Raw genomic sequence first — 25,000 nt, forward strand, 5'->3', positions numbered from 1 at the left:
CGGACTCCAAACCTTCAAAAACCGCCCTCAAGACCCACCTCTTCAACATTGCCTTCCCTATAGCTAACGTCTTTTAATGTTTTTTTTAGCTTCTAGTGATTATTTATTTTTCTATTAAAGTTGTTTTTATTTGTGTTGTTATCTCTGTAAAGACCCCCCCATGTAAAGCGTCTTTGGGTACTCAGAAAAGCGCTATATAAGATTGAGATATTATTATTATTATTATTATATCAACCTACAGAAAACTCATGTACACGTTGTCTGTTCCAACTGCTGTATATATATATCGGTGCTGTCGGTCAGAAACCAGTTTTAATTTTTTGTTGTAATGAACGTAGTAGCGTACTACTTTATCATACCACAGAGTCACTCAAAGGTATAGGAGATCTACAAGCTCGAGGCGCTGTGCGAAGTGACGCGCTTTGATCTTGTAGATCTGCTATACACGTTTGGCCGCTTTGGAATGTGTGTATCCTGGAAAAAAAAGCAACAGCTTTAGGAGTTTTCACAAAATCTGTTATACTTTTCAGGAAACGGGGAGAAAGAAATAAATAAACCCGTCTTCGAATGGTTCCAATGTAGTCATTCAGTCACAAGCTCTTTACTTACACTTTTCACTCGCTTGATATTTATAAAATCCACAGACTGAATTAACAGATCACTTTCAAACTATTAGCAAAACGGGTGATTTACAAGGTTCGCAAACACGCTGCGTTGACCGGCTTAGACCGGCTCATTTGCGGCGCAGCTTCTTCTTACGCGACATTATTTTACAACGAGGTACGTTACGATATGGAGGCACAAGGGTTCTGTCTGCAGTAATGAGCAGTACCTTTGAAGGAAAGGAAGTCATATATATTTTTATATACAGCATCATACAAACACCAACCACTCCACTTCAGTGGTTTTTCAACCACTCCTTCCTTGAGGGGGGTTCAGCTGCTAAATGATGTTGGTGACCGTTGCTAACCACATGGACCCTTATATTACTACTACTAGATCGTTAACTATTGAGGGCGTAAAATGAAACCAAATGGGCCCGTAAAGGTTTTGGTTTCAAGAGTAAAAAGTATTGTCAAACAACTGCATTAATACATTTACAAGGAGTCTACACAATTTGAGAATGAATTGTTATTTTTGATCAGCCTGTTACGTCTCCTAACGATACCAACATCAACACAGCCATGGAATCTTATCCAACGACAATAACATATCCTACATCTTGGCTCTGAGAGGCTAAATCTCATCACATGGTGTTTCCGTGACTAAAAATGGCAAATAAATAATGAACCTCGATGTTGAAAAGGGTTGAAAACCCACCGGGTCTAGTCGATCAAACGCACGCTCAGAGCGCGGCTAACGCAGGACATCTGTGTGCCTTCCTTCCCTATATACTGCACTCCCAAGCTTCCTAAGACTCTTGTCTCTCCTGGCTCCCAAGCTGTGGAATGACCCCTGACCTCTGAGCCCTCCCCCCCGCTCCACTGCAGGCTCACAACACACTTTATACCTGGCCTCGGGTCCCCAGCCTTATAGCCAAGAGAAAAAGCCTGGTCACAACCTAAGACTGAGAGAAAAGCCTTCAGCTCACAACCTAAGACAGAGAGAAAAGCCTGGTCACAACCTAAGACAGAGAGAAAAGCCTGGTCACAACCTAAGACAGAGAGAAAAGCCTTTAGGTCACAACCTAAGGCAGAGAGAAAAGCCTGGTCACAACGTAAGACAGAGAGAAAAGCCTGGTCACAACCTAAGGCAGAGAGAAAAGCCTGGTCACAACCTAAGGCAGAGAGAAAAGCCTGGTCACAACTTAAGGCAGAGAGAAAAGCCTGGTCACAACGTAAGACAGAGAGAAAAGCCTGGTCACAACCTAAGGCAGAGAGAAAAGCCTGGTCACAACCTAAGGCAGAGAGAAAAGCCTGGTCACAACCTAAGGCAGAGAGAAAAGCCTGTCTTAGGTTGTGACCAGGCTTTTCTCTCTGCCTTAGGTTGTGACCAGGCTTTTCTCTCTGTCTTAGGTTGTGACTCACATCCTAAAACAGATTATTGGGACGACAGACTAACGCTATATGCACGCTGAGGGTCCAGTTTGCTGTTCATCTGGTATCCAGGTTACTTTGAAGCAACATGTTGCAGTAGCAGCATAGCCTTCGCCCCGCGTTTCAACCTTGCAGTTCTGCTACGTTTTATACTTGTGTGTGTGTGAGGCTGTAGTGTGATTAAGTAGAACGTTAATGAGACAGAACCCTTCCCTAACACCAGACTTAAGGCAGGTATGGTTGCTGCCAAAAAACGCATTACCGTTAAACCGGAAGTCTCCAATTCTCCGTGTTTCAACGAGATCATGGCTCAACGAGATGCTCTCCCATTGCTATGAGCTGGAACGAATCCGTCATGGCGGACAGAATACACAAGCTACGTTCCAAGAACAATGCGGATGCCATTCCTGACAGTGCTCGTCGACAATGGTCGAGTATGTTCTGTATATATATATGGCTGCTATAGTGCATCTTTCAACAATGGACTCATAACTATCCCTGCTTTTCGACGGCAAATCGATCGCACCTATAATGTGCCTTTGTTGTGCGTTTTGTTACGTCTTGTATTGTTATTATAAAAGACATCTAAATAAAGTATGTTTAGGGTTTAACCCATTCTGGGCGGGAATAACCTTTTGGTGTTAGCACTATGTCATGCTTTAGCTATTTAAAAATAGCAGATCTACAAGCTCATAGCGCGCCACCGAGTGGCGCGCTATGAGCTTGTAGGTCTGCTATTTTTGAAAAATCGAAGGACTGACTTGACATAGAAACAGCTTTTTCAGAAAACTGTCAGGATGTAGAAAAGACTATTTAAAAAAAAATCTGATCTCAGGTCAGAATGGGTTAAGGTACGGGATAAACACAAAAGTTAAAATATGGAGAGATAAGAGGTTTCTGTCCCGGCCGGCCGGCCGACCGACCAACAGCGACCACATGAGAAACGGAGCCTTCCAAAGTACAGTAGCAGATCTGAGTGAATGAATCAAGGCTGTCGTTCTTTCTAATTGCTCACACTTCAGCTCAGAGTGTGATGAGAAGTCACGTCTCATGTTGTTGTCTCATGACCTCACCGAGGCCCGTCATGTGTACCGAGAGCAGCTACTTTTAGACCAGGTGGTTTAGGAAAATTAGCAGCCAGAGGGTAATTAACTATTCAAACATACAACTCTCTCCCTATCTCTCTCTCTCTCTAACATCTTCGGCGAAAACAGCCGGTCTCACAGTACACACAAGCTCACACACAGCAAGTTGGGTATGCGCTGTATAGGGCTTGTAGATCGGCTATTTTAGCCAAATGTTCAGCCCATAATAAGGATACTATACAGTATGTGGTTAAATACAGTCCACAGCAGTGGAACGGTTGAACGGTTGGAACGAGGTTTCTAAAAAAAAAAAAGAAAATGAACCATTTCCCACAGAGGAGACCTGTCCGTCTGCCACAGACACATGGGTTCGCCCTGAGATGGTTATCTTGCTCAGTAGTGACACTTTTTCACTCTAATTTTTTTCCCCACGATTTTGTAACCCGTTTATTTCACCTAGTGTCAATTATCTAATGTAATCCTGGGCGCTACACTTCCTCTGCCAACCTGGGGGGGGGAGGAGGGGGGCAGCGGACTGACCTCATGCCTCTTTCTATGCATGAGGAGTCCAAGCTGCTTCTTTACACCTGACAGGGGAGAGTTTCCCTGGTTGGACGTAGCGCGTGGAAGGAACACGTTATTCCAACCAGTTCCTTTCCCCTCCATCAGGCTGGCCAGGGGGAGGCAGTTTAGTGACCAGGATTACTGCATGTTTTTTGTGAGGGTACCTACCCTAGGGGACACGGGGAGAACATGTGAAGCTCAGTGACACTTACACTGACATGTGAACAGGGGTGTGGCAGGAGGTGAACTGGGTGACCTTCTACCCACTAAACTGCGTCCACCAAATGTCCACTGCTGAGCTGATAGAGGATATATTGCATTGTGAGCTTCATGCAATGATCTGGTCATGCTCTGGTAAACCACTGGTTGTCCTACACATTGTATACATTGTTTTGAAATAACATACTCTACCATACAGATTATATAAGTTATATTGTAATAACACAATCTTGGACGACTCTCAAACCATTAGAAGGAGCGCTCTACTCAGGGGGAGTCTTTTTTTTCCTTATTCTTTTTTAAATGTTTTCTTTTGGCTTCGCCATTATTTTATATTATTTTATGGAGGGACATGGGGAGAGAGATGGGGGGGGGGGGAAGACATGCAGTAAAGGCCGTCGGGATCGGGAGTCGAACCCGCGGCCAAACACTGCCAGACTGGTTTATACCAGCCAAGGTGCCTGGACCGCTGAGCCAGGGCCCAGGCCTACTCAGGGGGAGTCTTAAGGAGTATAGTCTCTTATACTATAGCTGCAGGGTGCAGATTGTTGAAGATACATAAATAGAGAAAAGGAATATCCACATTCTTCAGTAGTTCCTTATGTTTACCTAGAGAGTCCTTCTCTAGGTAAACTGTGTTTGTTTGCTCAAAATTAACAAGTTCTTAAAGGAGAATTCCATGCTAGAATGCTTTCTTACCTTTCTTTGTAGTTGTTACGTCCCCAACAAAAAGGTCCAGGTGTTTTTTTTGTGCAAAGACTCCTTATTGGCTATTTCCCCAACCATAAGCCCTGAATGAATTGCATTGAATTGAATGGAAATTGAATGGGGCTATGGGGTGTTGTGTGCTAATTCGCTTATTTCCATCAAAAGAAGTAGTAAAGTGTGCCGCTTGGGATATTATTTACATTATGAAGAGAGGATATATACAAAGAAATAATCATTTTGAGCGATGGAAATAAGCGAATTAGCACAACACCCCATAGCCCCATTCAATTCCCATTCCATTCAATGCAATTCATTGAGGGCTTATGGTAGGGGAAACAGCCAATAAGGAGCTTTTGCACAAAAAAACACCTGGACCTCTTTGGTGGGGACGACGTAACAACTACAAAGAAAGGTAAGAAAGCCTTTTAGTATGGAATTCTCCTTTAGTCAGGAGTGTGGATAATATTCCTTTCTCTAAATGACACAATCTTTACTAAACTAATTGTTTTCCTGACTAACTCTGGACACTGTGTGGATCTCAGGGTCCTGCTTGTGACATCACTCATCCACGACTGACACATGAAACTCTTCTCCCTTCTGGCTCCAAAACTGTGGAATGCACTTCCCATTGCAGTCAGAACTGCAGCATCACTCCCAATCTTCCGCCGTAGTCTGAAAACCCACCTTTTCAGACTCCATCATGGCCCATAGCACTTACCCCACCCCCTTAGATAGCAATTCTGTAGACTTAGATAGCATTTGATACAGACTTATAGCATGTTATGTAGACAGCATAAGTGCATTGTATGTAGTCATAGCACGTCATAGTACATATGTGTAGCATAGTAGTATAGATGTATAGCTTATATGTATAGTTTCATTATAGATATTCCACTGTTACTTTCTTAGCTTACGCATGTTTCATGATAAATGTCTTTATGTGATGTATTCCCATGCTTTTTTTTTCTTGCTTAATGTAAGTCACTCTGGATTAAGAGCGTCTGCTAAATGCCTAAATTGTAAATTGTAAATTGTAAATTGTACATGTATGTGACATCATTATTATCTAATCCATGACGCATTCTGTATGTAATGTTACAGTGTGATGACATCACAGCCTCGTCGGCTTCCATTTAACAGTTACATGATTCAAACATTTCAAAAAGTATAAAACATAAGCGTCTGTCGGGTGGAACCTCCTATGTTCAAAACTGTTACTTAACAGGATTAAAATTCAAAAGCATGAAAAGTAGCAGATCTACAAGCTCAGAACGCGTTGACTTCGAGCCGCGTTTCGAGCTTGTAGATCTAATATACTTTTGTGTGACGACTGCAGTGTGATCGAGTCAGGGGTTGCTTTACGATAAAAACACAAAAACTAGAAGATAGAACGCGGAGATAAGAGGTTTCTGCTCAGCAGCACCGATATGTAGAAACTAAATTAAACTAAAAAACTAGAAGATATAGAACGCGGAGATGAGAGGTTTCATGTTCCGACAGCACCGATATGTAGAAACTAGATGAAACTAACTAGAAGAACGTGGAGATGAGAGGTTTCATGTTCGACAGCACCGATATATAGAAACTAAATTAAACACAAAAACTAGAAGATAGAACGTGGAGATGAGAGGTTTCATGTTCGACAGCACCGATATGTAGAAACTAGATGAATGAAGGTGTTTCTGTGGCCTGCTGGGAGCACGCATAACAAATGTGTTGCTCATCCGTCCTGCGGTTTGTGAGATTAGCTCCAGACACACACACGCACACACACACGCACACACACACACACACACATGCACACACTACAAAAACGTTAAGCATTGCATCTCTGAGAGTAGCCTAGCTTCAGCGTGTAACATGACGTCCATGCAGCATGTTTGCTATATAGCCTTGAGAAGGACAGGTCACAACTCAACAGGACCGTTTAGTCATTAAAGCAGGTTTTCTTTATCTATAAACGACGGCATCAACCTCGATCTCGGCCCATCGCTGCAATAAATATAAACTAAATAAACACAGAAATATACTGAAAACAAAGATTTGAAAATATCTCAGAAAAGCTCCAACGGAAAGACCTTCATTTCGTGCCCGACACCCGACACTAGAGCAAAGAAGCTTAGCACTACTATAGGTCTTTGTCAAAACAAGTGAAAACTGCACCTTCTCTCGCTGTGTTAACAAATGTTTAGAAATGTTCAGAAAGCTATAGAAACATTTTGGAAGCGTTTAGAAAACACTTTAACAACGTTTCAAAGTGTCACAAGGGGCGTGGGTTTTCATCATGACAATGATGACATGCACCCGGGGGTAGAAATGTGAGTTTAAAATGTCCCGCCGTAAAAAGGCTGTAGAGGACGCTAAAACAAAACAAGAACTCTCAAAGAAAGTCTGTCTGTAAACTCTGTGTCTGTCTGTCTGTATCCGTCTGCCTGTCTGTCTGTCTGTCTGTCCTGTCTTACCTTGCAGCTGTTTGAACCTCCCCTCCAGCATGTTGTAGTTGAACGCGGGCCCCGGGCTGGCCCCTCGCACCGGGCTCCTACTGGGGCTGCGGCCCCCTCGGGGGCCTGTGGGGCTGTGGCCTCGGCCGGGGCTGTGGTGGGACGGGGACGAGGGGTGGTTGTACTCGGACCCCGGGGACGATAGGGGGAGCCCGGGGGACGACGAGAGGGGCCCCGGGAGGCCAGCGCTGCTGGCCGTTTGAACTTGAAGATCCATGATGGTGGAAAAACACCAAAAAAAATGGAATAGAATAGATCCTCCCTCAAAAGAACCAGGAGTAGTTAGTGGGTTCAACACAGACCCGTGTGGGATCAGGAACCAGGAGTAGTGGGTTCAACACAGACCCGTGTGGGATCAGGAACCAGGAGTAGCGGGTTCAACACAGACCTGTGTGGGATCACAGGAACCAGGAGTAGCGGGTTCAACACAGACCCGTGTGGTTCAACACAGACCCGTGTGGGATCTCATAGAGTCCTCTTCCTCACGATTAGAAAGCAAAGCAGATCTTTAAAAAAAAGTTCTCCGGTATAAACACACAAACGGAGCAGGGGTTCCTCCTTCCTCCTCCGTGGGCTGCCTGGCCGTTCCTTCCTTCCCAGAAAAAGAGAAGAGAAGGACCAGGAATCTCAGAAGGCAGATCAGATCAGCTCTGTTCCTCGGAGAAGGTCCAAGCAGATCAGATCAGCTCTGTTCCTCTGAGGAGGTCCAAGCAGATCAGATCAGCTCTGTTCTGTTCCTCTGCAACAAGGCAGCAGCAGCAGCATGGAGAGAGTTTCCAAGATCAACGCTGGGCTGCAGCGCAGAGCAACAAACACATGTACTCCCTCTCTCCCTGCCTCTCTCTCTCTCTCCGTCTCTCTCCCTGCCTCTCTCTGTCTCTCTCCCTGCCTCTCTCTCCCTGCAAGGTCCCCAAGACAACAGAATGTACTAGAGACAAGCAGGAGTCTCCCTGACTCTACCTCTCTCTCTAGTAACAGTGAATTCACTTACTCAGCAGAACACAGACGCAGCATCATGCTTTCTCTCTCTCTCTTTCTCCCTCTCTTTCTTCCATCCATCCATCCATCCACGTTGTCTCTCGCCCCTTCTCCTTGGCCCGCGGTGGTCGTCCCCTCACATTTCCTGCTGTCACAGAGCGCGCTCCAGACAATGAAAAGGTGGAGCGAGAGAGAGAGAGAGAGAGAGGGAGAGGGAAACGCTCCGAGTTGAGCACGTCAGCCCCGAGGAAGAGAAATGAGCTCTGGGACACAGAGAGAGAGAGAGAGAGAGAGAGAGAGAGAGAGAGAGAGAGAGAGTGAAAGCAGTGTGTGTGTGTGTGTGTGTGTGTGTGTGTGTGTGTGCACATGCGTGCGTGCGCAAGCTCCCTGCCGTGTGTCGAATGTCTGGCAGACACTATACACCTTTCATTACACACACACACACACACACACACACACACACACACACACACACACACACACACACACACACACACACACACACACACACACACACACACACACACACACACACACACACACACACACACACACACACACACACACACACACACACACACACACACACACGGGAGCCGTGTGGCGGGGGGGAGGGGCAAGCAGCATGGAAACCACACCTCCTCCTCTCAGTCTAACCACACACACACACACACAGCCTATCCATTCACAGCGCTGATGTCACAGCCTCATTAGCATAATGGGCAGGGCAGCAGGAGAAGCGAGAGAGAGAGGGGGAGAGAGAGAGAGAGAGAGAGAGAGAGAGAGAGAGAGAGAGAGAGAGGAAATGTAGAGCGGAGGAGGGAATGGACTGAACCAAGTCCACACCAGGACAGGGGGGGGGGAGGGGAGGGGAGGAGGGGGGGGGTCGAGACGGACCGAACCATCCGTCATAAACAGGACGTTTAAACATCCCGGACATCAACATGATGGTCCTTTCCTGACACACACACACACACACACACACACACACACACACACACACACACACACCAGTGGGAGGCAGAAAAATGCCGTTCTTTTTTGGACTTCCAGACAAAAGGCGCACAGTTCCAGATCCTGGGTGTTTTTTTGTGTTGTATTGTTACTGTGAGAGTGTAGAAAGGGAAACAGACACTCTGAAACATTGCAAATTATTATTACAACCTAAACATGTTGTTTCTGAGGGGCGCCATGTGTCTGAACAAAATAAGCTTTGTGGAGACACAAACATTAAATGCCCGTCGACAATGAAAGGAGAATGTATGCCACATACGTGGACGAGCAGATAGACATGTTACACCAGTAAGACGCGCAAACGCGGGAAGCGAACGCAGCTCGTACATATTTGGGTTTTGGACGCATAGCTGCTTTGGGGACTCCTTATATGGTTATGGCTGAGTCATGGTGACACAAATCACTCAGCTCCATATATGGGCACAAAGTGGTTATGGCTGAGTCATGGTGACACAAATCACTCAGCTCCATATATGGGCACAAAGTGGTTATGGCTGAGTCATGGTGACACAAATCACTCAGCTCCATATATGGGCACAAAGTGGTTATGGCTGAGTCATGGTGACACAAATCACTCAGCTCCATATATGGGCACAAAGTGGTAATGGCTGAGTCATGGTGACACAAATCACTCAGCTCCATATATGGGCACAAAAGCGGGACAGACAGACAGACAGACAGACATGATCTGCTAGGTCTCATAGTAAGTGCTCACTGCGTTCGCAATCATGATGATGTACGATGATAAGAGCGCCCCTCACTTCACACGGGTGTGATTTTAATTATTGTTTGCTTTGCATGTCATCGTTCACGTGAGATCGTTCTCCGTTATTATTCCTACATTTTTCTATGTAGGAAAACAAGATTGTTTTTACTGGTGTCGTGAGTCTGTGACCCATAATGGGTTTTTTAAAAGAATTCCAAAAATCCAAACAAATTTGAAAGCAGTTAAAAATCCACAGATACTTCCTTAATGTTAACCAAGTCCACACCCACAACACCAGAGGGAGTGCAACGAACCATCTGTACAGCCCAGATTCGGCACAAACAAGGGACTAAATAGTTCTCGCTCCTATGCCACCAAAATGTGGAACGCCCTACCAACAGTCATTAAGACATGCAAATCACTTGACTCCTTCAAAACCGCTCTCAAAGGGCATCTACGGACGGCTGCAATTCGAAACTGGCCCCCGTAAAATATGAATCCCACACCTTTTTCCCCTCACTGTATATGAATTCCTGTTCTGTTCTTTGACTATATAGAAGTGTCTATTTGTACGTCTCTAAATGTTTTGATGAATTGAACAAGGTGGACCCCCCTCTTGTAAACAAGTGTAATGCTTAATTGGGTCGTCCACTCACAGTTAACAGTCTTTGTATTGAGTTTGTGCTTGAAATGTACTGTAATTCTGCAAACTGTTAATAAATATTTCAATCAATCAATCAAATGTTACCATGAACTCTCATCTCCACTGGTCTACAATCATCATGACAAATCGTGACAACACAATATTTTGGGCCGAACAAATAATTAGAAATAAGAAAAACAACAACAAAGAAGTGTTGTACCCTGGGCTCCTATACACAGGTCTAAACATCAAAATGTGCCTCATTACGTCATATTGTCTCTTTATTATTAATGGCGTTTAATGTTTGTTTTGTCATATCACCATTACATCACCTAATCAACATGAGATAGACTTTAATATATTAGCGTCCCTCACTTCACACGGGTGTGATTTTTTTGGTCTTATTAATTCTTTGTTGGGCCCAAAAGATTGTGTTTATTGTCATGAGTTGTCACCATCCGAGGTGGATTTGTACGAGACTTTAAAGGGTCTTTAAATAAATACTTTTTGAAACGTCTATGGGGGGAAATGAATGGAAAGTACAGATGTTGTACAGGACGATACCGACTATTAGGACAGTAACATTAGGCCTAATTATCAAAGTGTTGATAAAGCAGGCCTACAGATGTTGTACAGAAGGATACTTTGATCAGTGATGAAAACGGATCATTCTGAAACAATGTCCAAGGCCTGTTAACGCCGCTCGTAACCACGGCAACGGTCACAAACAAACTGCAACAGCTGTTGGACTAGAAAAGTGATTACCAAGAAAACATAGCTTGCGGTGCGCGTGTGTGTGTGTGTGTGTGTGTGTGTGTGTGTGTGTGTGTGTGTGTGTGTGTGTGTGCGTCTGGAGCTAATCTCTCCGACCGCAGGAGCGATCAACAACACATTCTTAATGCGTTCTCACAACAGGCCACAAAAGCACCTCTGTTCAATTATTTACCATGTTTTTTTTTTTTTTTTTTTTTTTTTTATATGTAAATGTAAAAGTGTCAAAACACTATCCATAATACATCACAGATGAGATCATTATGTCATCGACGTGTCAGTCATCGATGACTGATGTCACAAGCGGGCGGTTTCTAAGTGGATCCCGAGATCCACATAATGTCATAGTTGACACGTTAACTGCCAAGTATTCATGAATATTTCTGTCATTCTTCTGTGTTGTTATTTTGAAGGGACCAGAGACGTGAACCAGATGTAAACAGGCTGTATGGAGGGGAGGACGATCATCTGGTCTTTCACCCGGAAAATACAACTTGCAACCGAAGTAATCAGCGGTTGTTTAGCCATGGGCCGTTGGATACGGCTTGATTTGACCAAAAAAAGAAAAAAAAACGCAATTTGGGAAAATAATCAGAGATAAATGGATCTTTCTACATGATCTGATAACGTCATGGGGGCCGGTTCATTTCGAGGTGTATCTGGTTTTTGATTGATTGAAATATGTATTAACAGTTTGCAGAATTACAGTACATTTCAAGCACAAACTCAATACAAAGACTGTTTAACTGTGAGTGGACGACCCAATTAAGCATTACACTTGTTTACAAGAGGGTCCACCATGTTCAATTCATCAAATATGAATGGTTATAAGAAGCAGCCCCGCTCACTCCTCACGCATTGAAGGAAGCATGAATGAGCTCAGCTCAGGGCTCTCCCCAGGTTGGCAGAGGGGGGAGTATGGCGCTCAGGATTACACCTTCCTTTAGGCAGTTGGCACCGGGTGAAAATAAATGAGTTACAAAAACCGTGGGATAAAAATGTACAATATTATAGATGGCAGATTAACTGATATCACAGTTTGGCAACAACATGAAGTCCGGGATACTTTTTTCCACCATGAAGAGAATCAATTCATGAAAGAAAATCACAAAACAACATAACATTAAATCATTGTTGTTGTCGAGCAGAAACCTCTCTTAACGTCCTATACTTGGTCGTACAACAGCGTCACAAGTAGCAGATCTACAAGCTCCAAAGGGCTTCGAGTAGGGCTGCAACGATCAATCGATTAATCGTAATCGAATCGATTATTAAATTAGTTGTCAACTAATTTAGTAAATCAGCAAACTAATCGCTAGTTTTTTGCAGTTTCATAGGTGGTATCCCAACTTAACCATAGTTTTTAACCATAGTTTTCCCAGTGTTAAGTGTGTAACTAAACTACAGAGGAGTGATCCATCTCTCTTCCCTCATACAATCTGATGATGGTTGCACAGTTAGCGACTGCAAAGCAAAATATGACCATTATAGTATCAGGAACAAGAACAAAACATACGGCTGGAATATTTATTTTTAAATGACCTATTTGAGTTCAGAAGAGTACCGTACTGTTCCTTCTAGACTGACACATTATAGCTATTCTTTAATCAAATGTATGCAGTCAGAATAAGCCTAAAGACACCATGAGTTGCTTTAATTAATTTAAATTTAGTTTGTCTTTTATTTGAATAGCAGCCTATAATCAGCAGCTAATCAAATGCATTTTTGGATGAATTATATTTTTTGTTAGTTAGAACAAAAAATAACCTAAAATATATTTTAAAGTGACAGCTAAATAAGTGTCATAATCCGATGAATCGTTTAAATAATCGCCCGATGAATCGTTTATGAAAATAATCGTTATAGTTGCAGCCCTAGTTTCGAGCTTGTAGATCTGCTACTTTTGCCGTCTTGGACTTTGAATCCTGAGAAGTTAAAGTTCTGTTACGAGGTTTCCGTTCCGACAAGAGGGGAGAAAACACAGCCCCTTGTTTGTGTGCGTTTGTTTATTATATCTCCAGTCTGTGTGGTCTGTGGGGTCATGAGAGCCCTGATGTGTTCTCCATCATATCATAAGGTCTCCTCGTGGTTCCTGCCCCCCCCAGGGGGCCACCCCTGTCGTCATACCACACGCACCATTCATACCAACCAACCACCACACCCCCCCAAGTCTCACCCCCCCCCTCACACCTCCCCCTCCACATGCCTTAACCCATTCTGACCTGAGATCAGATTCATACGAGGTTTCCACTGGACACACACTGGTCTGATTAACCCATTCTGACCTGAGATCAGATTCAAAAAAATGTCAGTCGTTCTTCGATTTTTCAAAAATAGCAGACCTACAAGCTCGTAGCGCGCCACTCGGTGGCGCGCTATGAGCTTGTAGATCTGCTATTTTTCACTAGCTAAAGCATAACATGATGCTAACACAAAAATGAGTTCCCGTTCAGAATGGGTTAATTCTTACATGGGAATCAACTGTTCATTATCCAACCTCGTTTCCAACCGTGTTTCTTCACTATAGTTCCGATCCAGAAGAACACAGTTTGCCGGCCACTGCTACACAGAGCAGACAATGAGGTCAAATCTTTCTCTGGAGTCCTGCCTCAAAGCAGGTCGAAAACTGTCGTTTCCTGATGTTATTATTTAATAACTCTCTCTAAACACCGAACACCGGGTCATAACGTTACAGACGGCAACCTTTTAACGCCCCGAACGAACGCCCGGGGGTATTTAGGACCATTAAATCAGGGCGCCCAGCGATTTGCAGCTTCAGGGCCCATTTCAAGGTGGCACGGCGCCATCTTGGAAGTAGCTAGAAGTAGCTAGATGTAGCCCAAAAAAAAAAACTGAGGCGATCGACAGCAAACGGCAGCTATGATTACTTCTAACGCGACAAGCGATGGGACGTCAAAAACATAACAATGTCATGAAATAATCTTCTCTCGCAGACAGACAGGCAGACAAACAGACAGGCAGACAGCAGTGTTGTTTTCGTCGACTAAAACTACGACGAAAAATGTTCGTCGACTACCTTTTTCCACCGACGAAAAGTTAATGGAAACTACATGAAAAATAAGCTATGCTGACTAAAACTAAGACTAAATATACTGACGATTTCGCCAACAAATAAAAACTAGACAACATCAAGGCACTCAAAATTAATTTTAGTCGACCAAATCTAGACTAACGCTAAAACATTCCAGGTGACTAAAATGTGACTGAAACTAAATGAAAACTATTCAAAAGACTATGACCAAAACTAAAATAGAAAGTTGCTGCCAAAAACAACACTGACAGACAGACAGGCAGGGTCAGTACAGTGTCACAGAGTCACTGACAGACCGACGGGCAGACAGACAGACAGACAGACAGACAGACAGACAGACAGGCAGGGTCAGTACAGTGTCACAGAGTCACTGACAGACCGACGGGCAGACAGACAGACCGACGGGCAGACAGACAGACAGACAGACAGACAGACAGACAGACAGACAGGCAGGCAGACAGACAGGCAGGGTCAGTACAGTGTCACAGAGTCACTGACAGACCGACGGGCGGGCAGACAGACAGACAGACAGACAGACAGACAGACAGACAGACAGACAGACAGACAGACAGACAGACAGACAGACAGACGGGCAGGGTCAGTACAGTGTCACAGAGTTTGGGTCTCTCAACAATGTGACGTCGAGGTGGTGAATTTCACAGCAGCTTTCTGGAGACCTTCCACCGAGTTCCTCTACTGTACATCACATGTGTAACACACACACACACACACACACACACACACACACACTCTCACTCACACACACGCACCCACACCCTAATTGGGCTCAAACATAGCCATGGGTATACTGTGCTGCCAACACAACGAGGAATGACGTACCAAGATACACACACAGGTCCTGGACTCCCTACCCTACAATGGCTGACCTAAAGTAAAATAATAATTATAAAATGTGCATAAAACTTGCATAAAACTTGCATAAAACTTGTTTTCTTTACATATTTCCGTCTGCGAAGTGCTAGTATAGTACAAAGCAGTAGTAAGGTTGAAATCTCTTTTTTTTGCCAGTAGAAATATATCCGGGTTTTGAAGGGTTAAGACCTGAGACAGATTCTATACAAAAGGTTGTTCTCTTGTAAAGTAACTGCTACAGGGTCTACTTTCCCCCATCAATGTTAAATTACGGGATTTCTCCATATAAATAATGGATCATTTCAGACGCAAAACCTTCAAAAATGTCTTCTAAATCTAGTCAACCAGGCCTGCAGTACAGTAGGCTATGCACAGGGCAAAATGTGCATGACATTATTTAAATAAACTAGAAATACGAGGAGAAATTAACTTTCAGCGACCGGAGTTTTCATGTTGCACGCACGGTAAGAGTACGGTCATTAGTATTATTCCACAACACCTGGGTGGGTCAGGCGTGATATGTTCAACAACACAGCCGTGCAAAATAACACTGAAAGCTATGAGGTGCAGGCGAAAGCTTGACCTGCATACGTAGCAACAGTTGCTAAATACTTGGATTGGCCAATCGCTTTTTGGGGGGGTGGGGGTTTAGCGAAGGGCTATAATTGAACATGAAGGACCCCCAATGGAAACAAGCTTAAATAAAGTGCTTTCTTGGGTTGTAAATCCTCTTAGCAGACCGTGTATTGAACTGTACTTAGTTTACGTCTTTATTTTCTGCAATCTGTTAATAAAGTAATCAATCAAAGAGAGAGAGAGAGAGAGAGAGAGACAGATATAGTAAAGAGGACAAAGTCTGCCTACTTTCACTTTGTCTGAGCCTTTCCAAACCAGCGCCACACCCCTTCACGCACACACGCACACACGTGCACGCTCACACACACACACACACACACACACAACCCCCAGGCGCGGAAGTATGTGTGTGTCTCACTTCCTGTCCTGAAGAACAGATGCAGGAATGTCGGGAATGTTGGTGTGTTCCTCTGTGCGTTTTCATTGTGTGTGTGACGGTGTGTGTGTGTGTGTGTGTGTGTGTGTGTGTGTGTGTGTGTGTGTGTGTGTGTGTGTGTGTGTGTGTGACGCACACGCAGTAGGGGGTTTCCTGACCCATGGCTGTAGGGTGTTGGCCACTGACCCAACAGATCTCAAAGTGGTCAATGGTTATCGACGCAGCAGAACAGATCTCAAAGTGTCTGGATGGTTATCGACCCAAAACAGAACAGTGATCGAGTTTAATCACTGCGTTGAGAGCCTGTGTTTAATCACTGCGTTAAAAACCTGTGTTTCTATGTCAGTGATGCTCAACCTTTTTCATGTCAAGGACCCCCAGAATTATCTCTATTGGGCCACGGACCCCCATCTCAAAATATGTAGTTCCACAGGGACCCCCCCAGAAGCAAATATTTGCTCTGAAATATATATTCAAAAAAATAGCAGACCTACAAGCCTTCGCTAAATCATAACATAATGTTTAAAACACCAAAAGGGGTTCCCGCCCCAAAATGGGTTAAATAGAAGAAGTGCATCTCCAGAATCCAAGCGACTGAAACCGGTCGAGGCGACTGAGAACTTGAATCCAAAGCAGAGATCTATTCTGGGCTGGAGGTCACCGTTCCCAGAAGCAGCAGCACACAAGGCCGAGTCCGCAGCCAATCAGCGATCAATACACGCATTAAACATTCATCACTCATCAATTATTCATCCAATAACCTCGCTTGTATCTTGTAAACCTCGAGTCTCCATATTTTGTTTTCTTGGTGAATTGATACCTTAATGCTGAATCATCATAATACAGTGTTGGTGTTGAGTTTGAGAGCACATTTACATTTACATTTAGTAGTTATAGTCATAATCTTTTGAATAAAATTACATTTAGTTATATTTTGGCCATCTGGAATGTTTCAGTTCAGTTTTAGTTTACTTAATCTACAGTTGATTTATAGTCGACTATTTTGGCCAGCCGTGAAGGTGTTGAAATGCCCGGTTTATACTCGGCTGTGCGCCGAAAATAACAGATCTACAAGTGAGCTTGTAGATCGGCTATTTTTGTAGCACCTGCTCACAACCAAACATAAAATGACTTTGCCTTTTACTTCTACCGGATCTCTTCTCTAACAGTCCCTCCCTAACATTGGTCTAGTTTTTACTTGTTGGCGAAATTGTCAATATATTTAGTCCATATAGCCTAGTTTTTATTTAGTTTTTGTCAGTGAAAAAAGCTAGTCAAATTGTTTTTGTCATAGTTAAAAAAATACGAAATAGCTCTATATTGTGATAGTAAGTAATCAGACAAGAGTGTGTGTTCATAGTCTGGTCGTAATCACTGCTATAAAGTGACTGTTGAGTAGTCATTAATATAGAGTGTTTGTTCAGTAACAGAGGCTTTCATTTGAAGAGAGGTTTTCAAAGCTAGCATTTAGCTGATTCAAACTAACATTTCAAAGCTATAGCATTTAGCTGATTCAAACTAACATTTCAAAGCTAGCATTTAGCTGATTCAAACTAACATTTCAAAGCTACCATTTAGCTGATTGTCTCATCAATCAATGTCTGCTGAGCACTAGGAGATGTGACACTAGCTTGGACGCGTTCCACAGGGTTTCTCTTTTAAAGGGTAGTTTCACCCCTCTGGACCCCACTAGAGAACCACTAAACCACACCCCTCTGGAGCCCACTAGAGAACCACTGAACCACACCCCTCTGAAACCCACTAGAGAACCACAGTATAGTGTACATTTTGTCGACAAACTCTGCCGAAAGATGTCCGTCGACTCCCTTTTTTCACTGACTAAAACAAAACAAAAAACTAAGCTATGATGAGTCTTTATGACACAAACTAGGACTAAATATATTGACAATTTCTTGTATTAACTAGACAAAAATGTTATTGAGGTTTAAGAGGCCCAGTAGAACTAAAAGACCAGTCGTGTTATGCTTGGTTTCATGCTGAACATGGCAGCTATACAAGAACACACGCAAACTACACATATTTTCACTTCACTGAACCAAAGTAAAATGGCAGGCCTCCCACTCTCTCTCACACAGTGAAACCCCCCAGCTCTGTCTCTCTCTCTCACACACAGTGAAACCCCCCAGCTCTGTCTCTCTCTCTCTCTCTCTCTCTCTCTCTCTCTCTCTCTCACACACACACACACACACACACACACACACACACACAGAGGAGATAAACGTCACCATGGCGATCAGCGGTTTAGTATTTCGGGGCCTATCGTAAGGAGACGCTACACACCTGGTCACTACAACATGCGTGCAGACACACACACACACACACACACACACACACACACACACAGGATGAAGCTCAGAGGAAAGGGAGTGGAGTTCAGGAATCAGGAAATTGTGATTCATACAAAGAGACTTGGCGCGCGTGTGTGTGTGTGTGTGTGTGTGTGTGTGTGTGTGTGTGTGAAAACAGGGTCAGGGTTTTCTTTACTACCACATTCTACATTCTCCTCTAAATGAACTAGTCACTGTCATGATAGTGATGTCATCACTCCGCGTCACAGTCACCTGACCTGGCAGCAACACTGCCGTTAACACAGCGAGAGAGAGAGAGAGAGAGAGAGAGAGACAGAGAGACAGAGAGACAGAGAGAGAGAGAGAGAGAGAGAGAGCCAGAGAGACAGAGAGAGAGAGCGAGAGAGAGCGCCCAATGTTTCTCTATAACTTTGTATTTCCCCCATAACTCCCAGAGTTGGACACCTGTCCATTTGAAACCCCCCTCAAGGGTCCCTGGACTTCACTTTGAGAACCCCTGCAGATAAAGCCATGATAATAATTAGACCTACTTACTTCATCCCATAGGGGGGAAGTAAGTCACTTTTCAGCTTCACCCAGCTGAGGGCTCTATTGTGTGTGTGTTGGGGGGAGGGGGGGTACTCTGAGTACTGTAGGCTTCTTAAATAAATTAATACAAATTGGATACGGATACTAATGTACAAGATCGCCATTTTCTTGAACATTTCAATGTACTTGTTAATTAATTAGTATACTGCAGCAATACTTGAGTTTGAGGTTTTACTCTGGTGGAGTTGTTTTGGCCCCCGGTGACCCGACTACGGATAAGCAGCTGAAGAGGGATGGATGGATGGATGGAGTATTTCCTTGAGCATTATCCTTTTGTCCCAACACTGGTCAGGGGTTTCTAGCTCAGGGACACCGCGACACAATGCCCGGGGGGGGGGGGGGGGGGGGGGGGGGGAGGGGAGGGGGGGGACCTTGATGCTTCCTTCCCCAGGCCGTTGGGCCCAAAAATAAACCCTGGACGTACCGTGTGGGTCATTAACCCATTCTGAACGGGAAGTCGGGAACCCATTCTGGTGTCAGCATCATGTTATGCTTTAGCTATTGAAAAATAGCAGATCTACAAGCTCATAGCGCGCCACCGAGTGGCGCGCTATGAGCTTGTAGGTCTGCTATTTTTTGAAAAATCGAGAAGAACGACTGACATTTTTTTTTAATCTGATCTCAGGTCAAAGAACGGATTAATCAGACCAGTGTGTGTCCAGTGGAAACCTCGTTATGAATCTGATCTCAGGTCAGAATGGGTTAACCAAAACCAACCTTCAGCTGAACTTTATTAACAACCTGGAAGACAGCAGACAGCTAGCAGGGAAGAAGCACTCACACACAAACACACACAGAGATGCACGCAGACACACACACACGCACACGGGCGGGTGAGCGGGCACGTACCCACCACTCTGTTCCTACATATTTAACGGTGGTGTGAATTATTCAGTGAAGTGGGACACTCACTGCACTAGCAGCTAGAAGACTAAGACCGGTAGGAGATATAGGATTACACACGCGTGCACACACACACACACGTGTGCACACACACACACACACACGCGCGCGCATACGCACACACACACCGCCTCCTTAGCCTTCATCGATTACATGTAAATCCCACCCGCGTCTCCTTAACGGACGAAGGAAGGGAGGGAGGGTCTCGTTCAGATCTGGCAATCTAATCCCAATCCAGCTGATTGGTTAGGGTTCCAGGTGGGAACACAACCCAGGTGGGAACCTCAATGTGGAGGAGCCGTCATAATACTATAGGAATAATTAGGAATGAGAAGCTGTGTGTGTGTGTGTGTAGTGTTTCATTACTTTACTGTACTTGTGAGCACCTATAGTATTAAATAATCTTGTCCGTTCTGAATGTCAATGCAATGTACTCATGCAGACTTAGGCAAGACAGATTTAACTTCAATACATTATATTTAATAGTGTGAGCTTGTAGATTCTGTTCAAGCCGTTACTTTTGGCTTGTTTATCTGTAAAGACAATCGGTCCGATCGAATCGATGACGATTAATAAAAAAACGTCCGACACAGATGTTTGCCAATTCATCTCCCATCACTAGCTTTTTTACGTCCTCCTACCTGCGAGGGCCTTGATTCAGGACAGCAGTGAGTGTGTTTATCTACCTGCCAGGGCCTTGATTCAGAGCAGTGAGTGTGTTTATCTACCTGCCAGGGCCTTGATTCAGAGCAGTGAGAGTGTGTTTATCTACCTGCCAGGGCCTTGATTCAGAGCAGTGAGTGTGTTTATCTACCTGCCAGGGCCTTGATTCAGAGCAGTGAGTGTGTTTATCTACCTGCCAGGGCCTTGATTCAGAGCAGTGAGTGTGTTTATCTACCTGCCAGGGCCTTGATTCAGAGCAGTGAGTGTGTTTATCTAACCTGACGCTGCCAGATGGGGGCGGTATTGGGCATGTTCCCCAACACAGCTTCCATCTGGGATCTCTCAGGGAGTTCAGCTAACGCAGATCCGTTCCGTACCGAACCAATCAGCGTTAGCTAAGGGCGGGATATGTGCGAAACCGGATGTGAAGCTATATAGACACGTCAATATGATTGGTTGTGTTTGCACGCCCACACGGTGATAGACAGACGCTCCCATCCAATCATCTACCAAGTATCTTGAAAAAAATAAACAGCCCCGTCATCGAATTAGCTTCCGCGATCCCAGATCCCAATAAGCTGTGAAACAAATTTGTGTAGCAAGCTTCTTGGATCTGGCAGCGTCAGGTTAGTGTTTATCTACCTGCCAGGGCCTTAATGATTCACAGCAGTGAGAGTGTGTTTATCTACCTGCCAGGGCCTTGATGCGGGAGCGTTCAAACAGCCGGGCGGAGCTGTTCTCGTTGTCCCAGTCCTCCGTGTCCCAGCGGTTGTTGACTCCGCCGTCGCTGCTGAACTGCTGCTGGATCTCCATGTGCTCCATGTTGTGTTCGGCGGCGACCGACATCTCTGCTTCCTTCCTCCCTCCTCCTCTCCCTCGAACCGACCACTACCGCCCCCTACTGGCCGACCTCGTTTGGTTCACCTGCTGGGCTGCGTCGTAGCCGTCGTCGTCGTCGTCCTGACGATCAGGCTCGTTACACGCTTGGCTTCGCTAGCTAGCTAGCGCACGCAGCGCCGCACGTCCAACCTGGAGAGAGAGGAGAGAGAGAGAGAGAGGGGGGTTAGGGGAGGGGATGATATTGTGATGTCACTATATCGCTGGTATCCTTCGTCAGGTATTCTGAAGCAGTGCTTCACAGTGCAGGTTTGTATATATATAAATTATATATATATATATATATAATATATATAGGCCAGGACATCGTCAAGCGGTAGAAAATAAGACCACGTCAGTTTGTGAATGGGGAAAAAAAACCCAGAGACTTTTTTTCTATTAATATAAAAAGATTTATGCATTTTTTTCCCCCCTCTTTAAAACCTTTTGAGAGAAAATGTGATCATTGTCATACAAATAAATAAAAACTCAAGTAGACCTATACTACGTCAGTTAAAAATCAACTAGACCTATACTACTCCGGGTGCATGCGTTCGGTCCGACGTACTGACAGTCCTACAGCGTGGACTCCTCATGCATAGAAGGAAGCATGAGGTCAACCCACCCAGGATGGCAGAGGAAGTGTAGTGCTGGTGCACAGTGCAAAATTACATCTTACCCTAAACCTAACCTCACAGGAAGCCACGGGTTAGTTTTAACCTGTCACGCATGTCACGGTGTTGTCTGACCATTAGGGACTAATGCCTGTTGGACTGTTAGTTAGTATGTCTAACAGACGTCAGTTCCATTGATCCAAGCCACCAAGAACACAATCGATTGGTCATGGATCATTAAAAATAAACATGCTCCTCCCCCCCTGCCTGTAAATTCACACAGAGCCCACCCATCTGACCAATCAGCCGAGCCCACGCATCTGACCACTCAGCAGAGTCCACCCATCTGACCAAAGTTTTCTGAAAAACCCCATGTTTCTATTTCTATGTCAGTGGTTATCAAACATTCAGTCAACCCCCGTCGACCCCCATCTAAAAATATGTTGTTCCAGGGACCCCCCCCCCCCCCCCAGAAGCAAAGATTTGAGTTAAAAAACGTTCAATCTGAAAGCAAAAATTTGCGCCACATTTTCACAATTTCTCAAAAATAGCAGTACCTACAAGCTCAGAGCACGGCACTCGGTGGCGCACTCCGAGCTTGTAGATCTGCTATTTTTCAATAGCTAAAAGTATAACATGATTCTTAAAGAGTCCTGCATGGTTGGTGAGTCCAAGCTTTTCACATCAAGGTCAGGCATCATCAACATGCTCCACTTAAACAGCCAGGAGAGAGCTATTTCAGTGAGAGGCACACCTGGGGGTGTGTGTGTGTGTGTGTGTGTGTGTGTGTGTGTGTGTGTGTGTGTGTGTGTGTGTGTGTGTGTGTGTGTGTCTTCTGTGCTCTGCCCTCGTTTCATTCCCATAACCTCATTTCAAGTGCATCCCAAAATCTAGCCAAGAGCGGCTCCCTCTGGCGAGAACGTGCAACTGCACCAATGCAGAACATCTGCTGCATGGCTGCCATGTCAAACCATTTGCTGTTGTTTGCACACACACACACACACACACACACACACACACACACACACACACACACACACACACACACACACACACACACACACACACACACACACACACACACACACACACACACACTGTGCTCAAAGAGCAGAGAGGTTTTCATGTTAAACTGCAGCTAACAGGATTCTTTGTTGCTCAGACAGAAATAAGGCACAGCCCAACTATATTCACACCATGTCAAGTATACCGTGCTCCTACTTTGCATAACACAAACACACTGCAAAAAGCATGGAATATGGATGTGTTTATTACAGGAAAACTCCCGTTAAACTTTCCAACAAACCATCACACCTGTATATTACCGTACATTACTGTATATATGGCTGCTAAACTTGAGGTTTACGGGCAAATCTAGTGCCCCTAATTGCCCCCTCAACTCCTCTTTTCACGCTGTGACAGGAGGACAGCTTTAACCGTTTATACTCGAGTAACGCACGGTAAGCATGCACACTTACAGCAGTAGGCTATGACTCCAGTAGGCTATGGCTCCAGTAGCCTACCGTTACTGCTGCTGTGTGGCGTTCTGCACACAGTAGGCTATGGCTCCAGTAGGCTACCGTTACTGCTGCTGTGTGGTGTTCTGCATACAGTAGGCTATGGCTCCAGTAGGCTACGGTTACTGCTGCTGTGTGGTGTTCTGCACAAAAAATAAGAATGCCTCGATCCAAAGCACACTTTTTAGTTTCACTAGTGTGCAGTAAAGATGTTTGTGTCTGACTATTTTTAAGTCTACATTTGCGTTTGTGTCTGAAACTCTCATACACTATATTTAACAATGGGCTTAGGCTATATCAGCTGTTCTGGGATGCGCACATGCACGCGCACGTGGCGTCATTAAAACGCTGCGGTACCAGTAAAAGAAAAACACCATGGTTGTAAGGGTCCATTTGGTTCCATAAAAACAGCTTCCATTGGCATTCGTGTGTCAGTCCAGACTCATACTGTAGCATATAGTGTAGTGAACGAAGAACATTTACAAAAGGAATTCAATGACCGTGTCTTTGCCTTGACCTTATGACCTTGGGCTTAGAGTAGATAACTTCAAAGCATATTTTCATTCCTGGAGTCCAAGTGGACGTTTCTGTGCCAAAATGTCACGACGTTCCCTGGAGGGGCGAGGTTCCTCTGATATCCTGTTCAGGAGGTTTTGGGACCGTCGGCCCAACCCGAAAACGGAACGCCGCCCTCCGGCCCAAGCTTTCTCCAACTGCCTTTGATCCAGAATGACATTGAGGCATAATATAACATTAATAATAATAATAATAATAATGACATTGAGGCATTAATTACCCTCCCCAGGTGAAGGAGTTTAACCCATTTTGACCTGAGATCAGATTCTAAAAATGTCTGTTTGAAAATGACAAGTTTTCTGAAAAAGCTATGTTTCTATGTCAGTCGTTCTTCGATTTTTCCAAAAATAGCAGATCTACAAGCTCATAGCGCGCCACTCGGTGGCGGTATTGCAGTCGCTGTTGTGACGAAAGGAGAGTTGAGCCAGAATTAAGGCAAAGCATAATATGGAGAAAATTTTGCTATGACATGATGGACAACTCAAATAAGTTTATGGCAGCCATTTCTAGATCACCTTGCGCAAATGTCACATTGAACGTCAGCATTTAGTTTACTGTATGTCCTCCACTCTACACAATCTAGCAGTGTAATGTAATGTAATGTATTGACTCATTCTTATTTTTTAAAAGCTTAATAAAAATATTAAAACAAGAAGGCAAAGCTCTCCGTTTACCGAGCAATCTTCTTTCCTACTCTCACCTATGGTCATGACGTGTGGGTCATGAGTTGACCGAAAGAATGAGGTTGCGAATACATGAGCTTTCTTCGAC

General features: G+C 44.5%; 1 protein-coding gene across 7 annotated transcripts in view; it reads right to left on the bottom strand.

Annotated features, from left to right (window-relative positions):
- LOC308328412 (spectrin beta chain, non-erythrocytic 1-like) overlaps positions 1-25,000 on the bottom strand; it is a 153,764-nt gene that overhangs the window by 89,462 nt on the left and 39,302 nt on the right. For 5 of the 7 annotated variants that reach the window (XR_013965283.1, XR_013965284.1, XR_013965285.1 and 2 more), the window contains exon 1: positions 7,075-7,737. Coding sequence is in view for 2 of the 7 variants with exons in the window: in XM_080782217.1 (XP_080638343.1) it covers positions 7,075-7,330 (256 nt within the window). In the remaining 5 variants the exon portion in view is untranslated. Of the gene's footprint in view, positions 1-7,074; positions 7,738-20,669; positions 20,679-21,335; positions 21,676-25,000 lie in introns of those variants that run through there. The other 2 variants (XM_080782218.1, XM_080782219.1) reach the window with 2 other exon arrangements.

This window comes from Protomyctophum bolini (genome assembly GCF_963924005.1).
Source record: "Protomyctophum bolini genome assembly, chromosome: 14".
Classification (NCBI taxonomy): Eukaryota; Metazoa; Chordata; class Actinopteri; order Myctophiformes; family Myctophidae; genus Protomyctophum; species Protomyctophum bolini.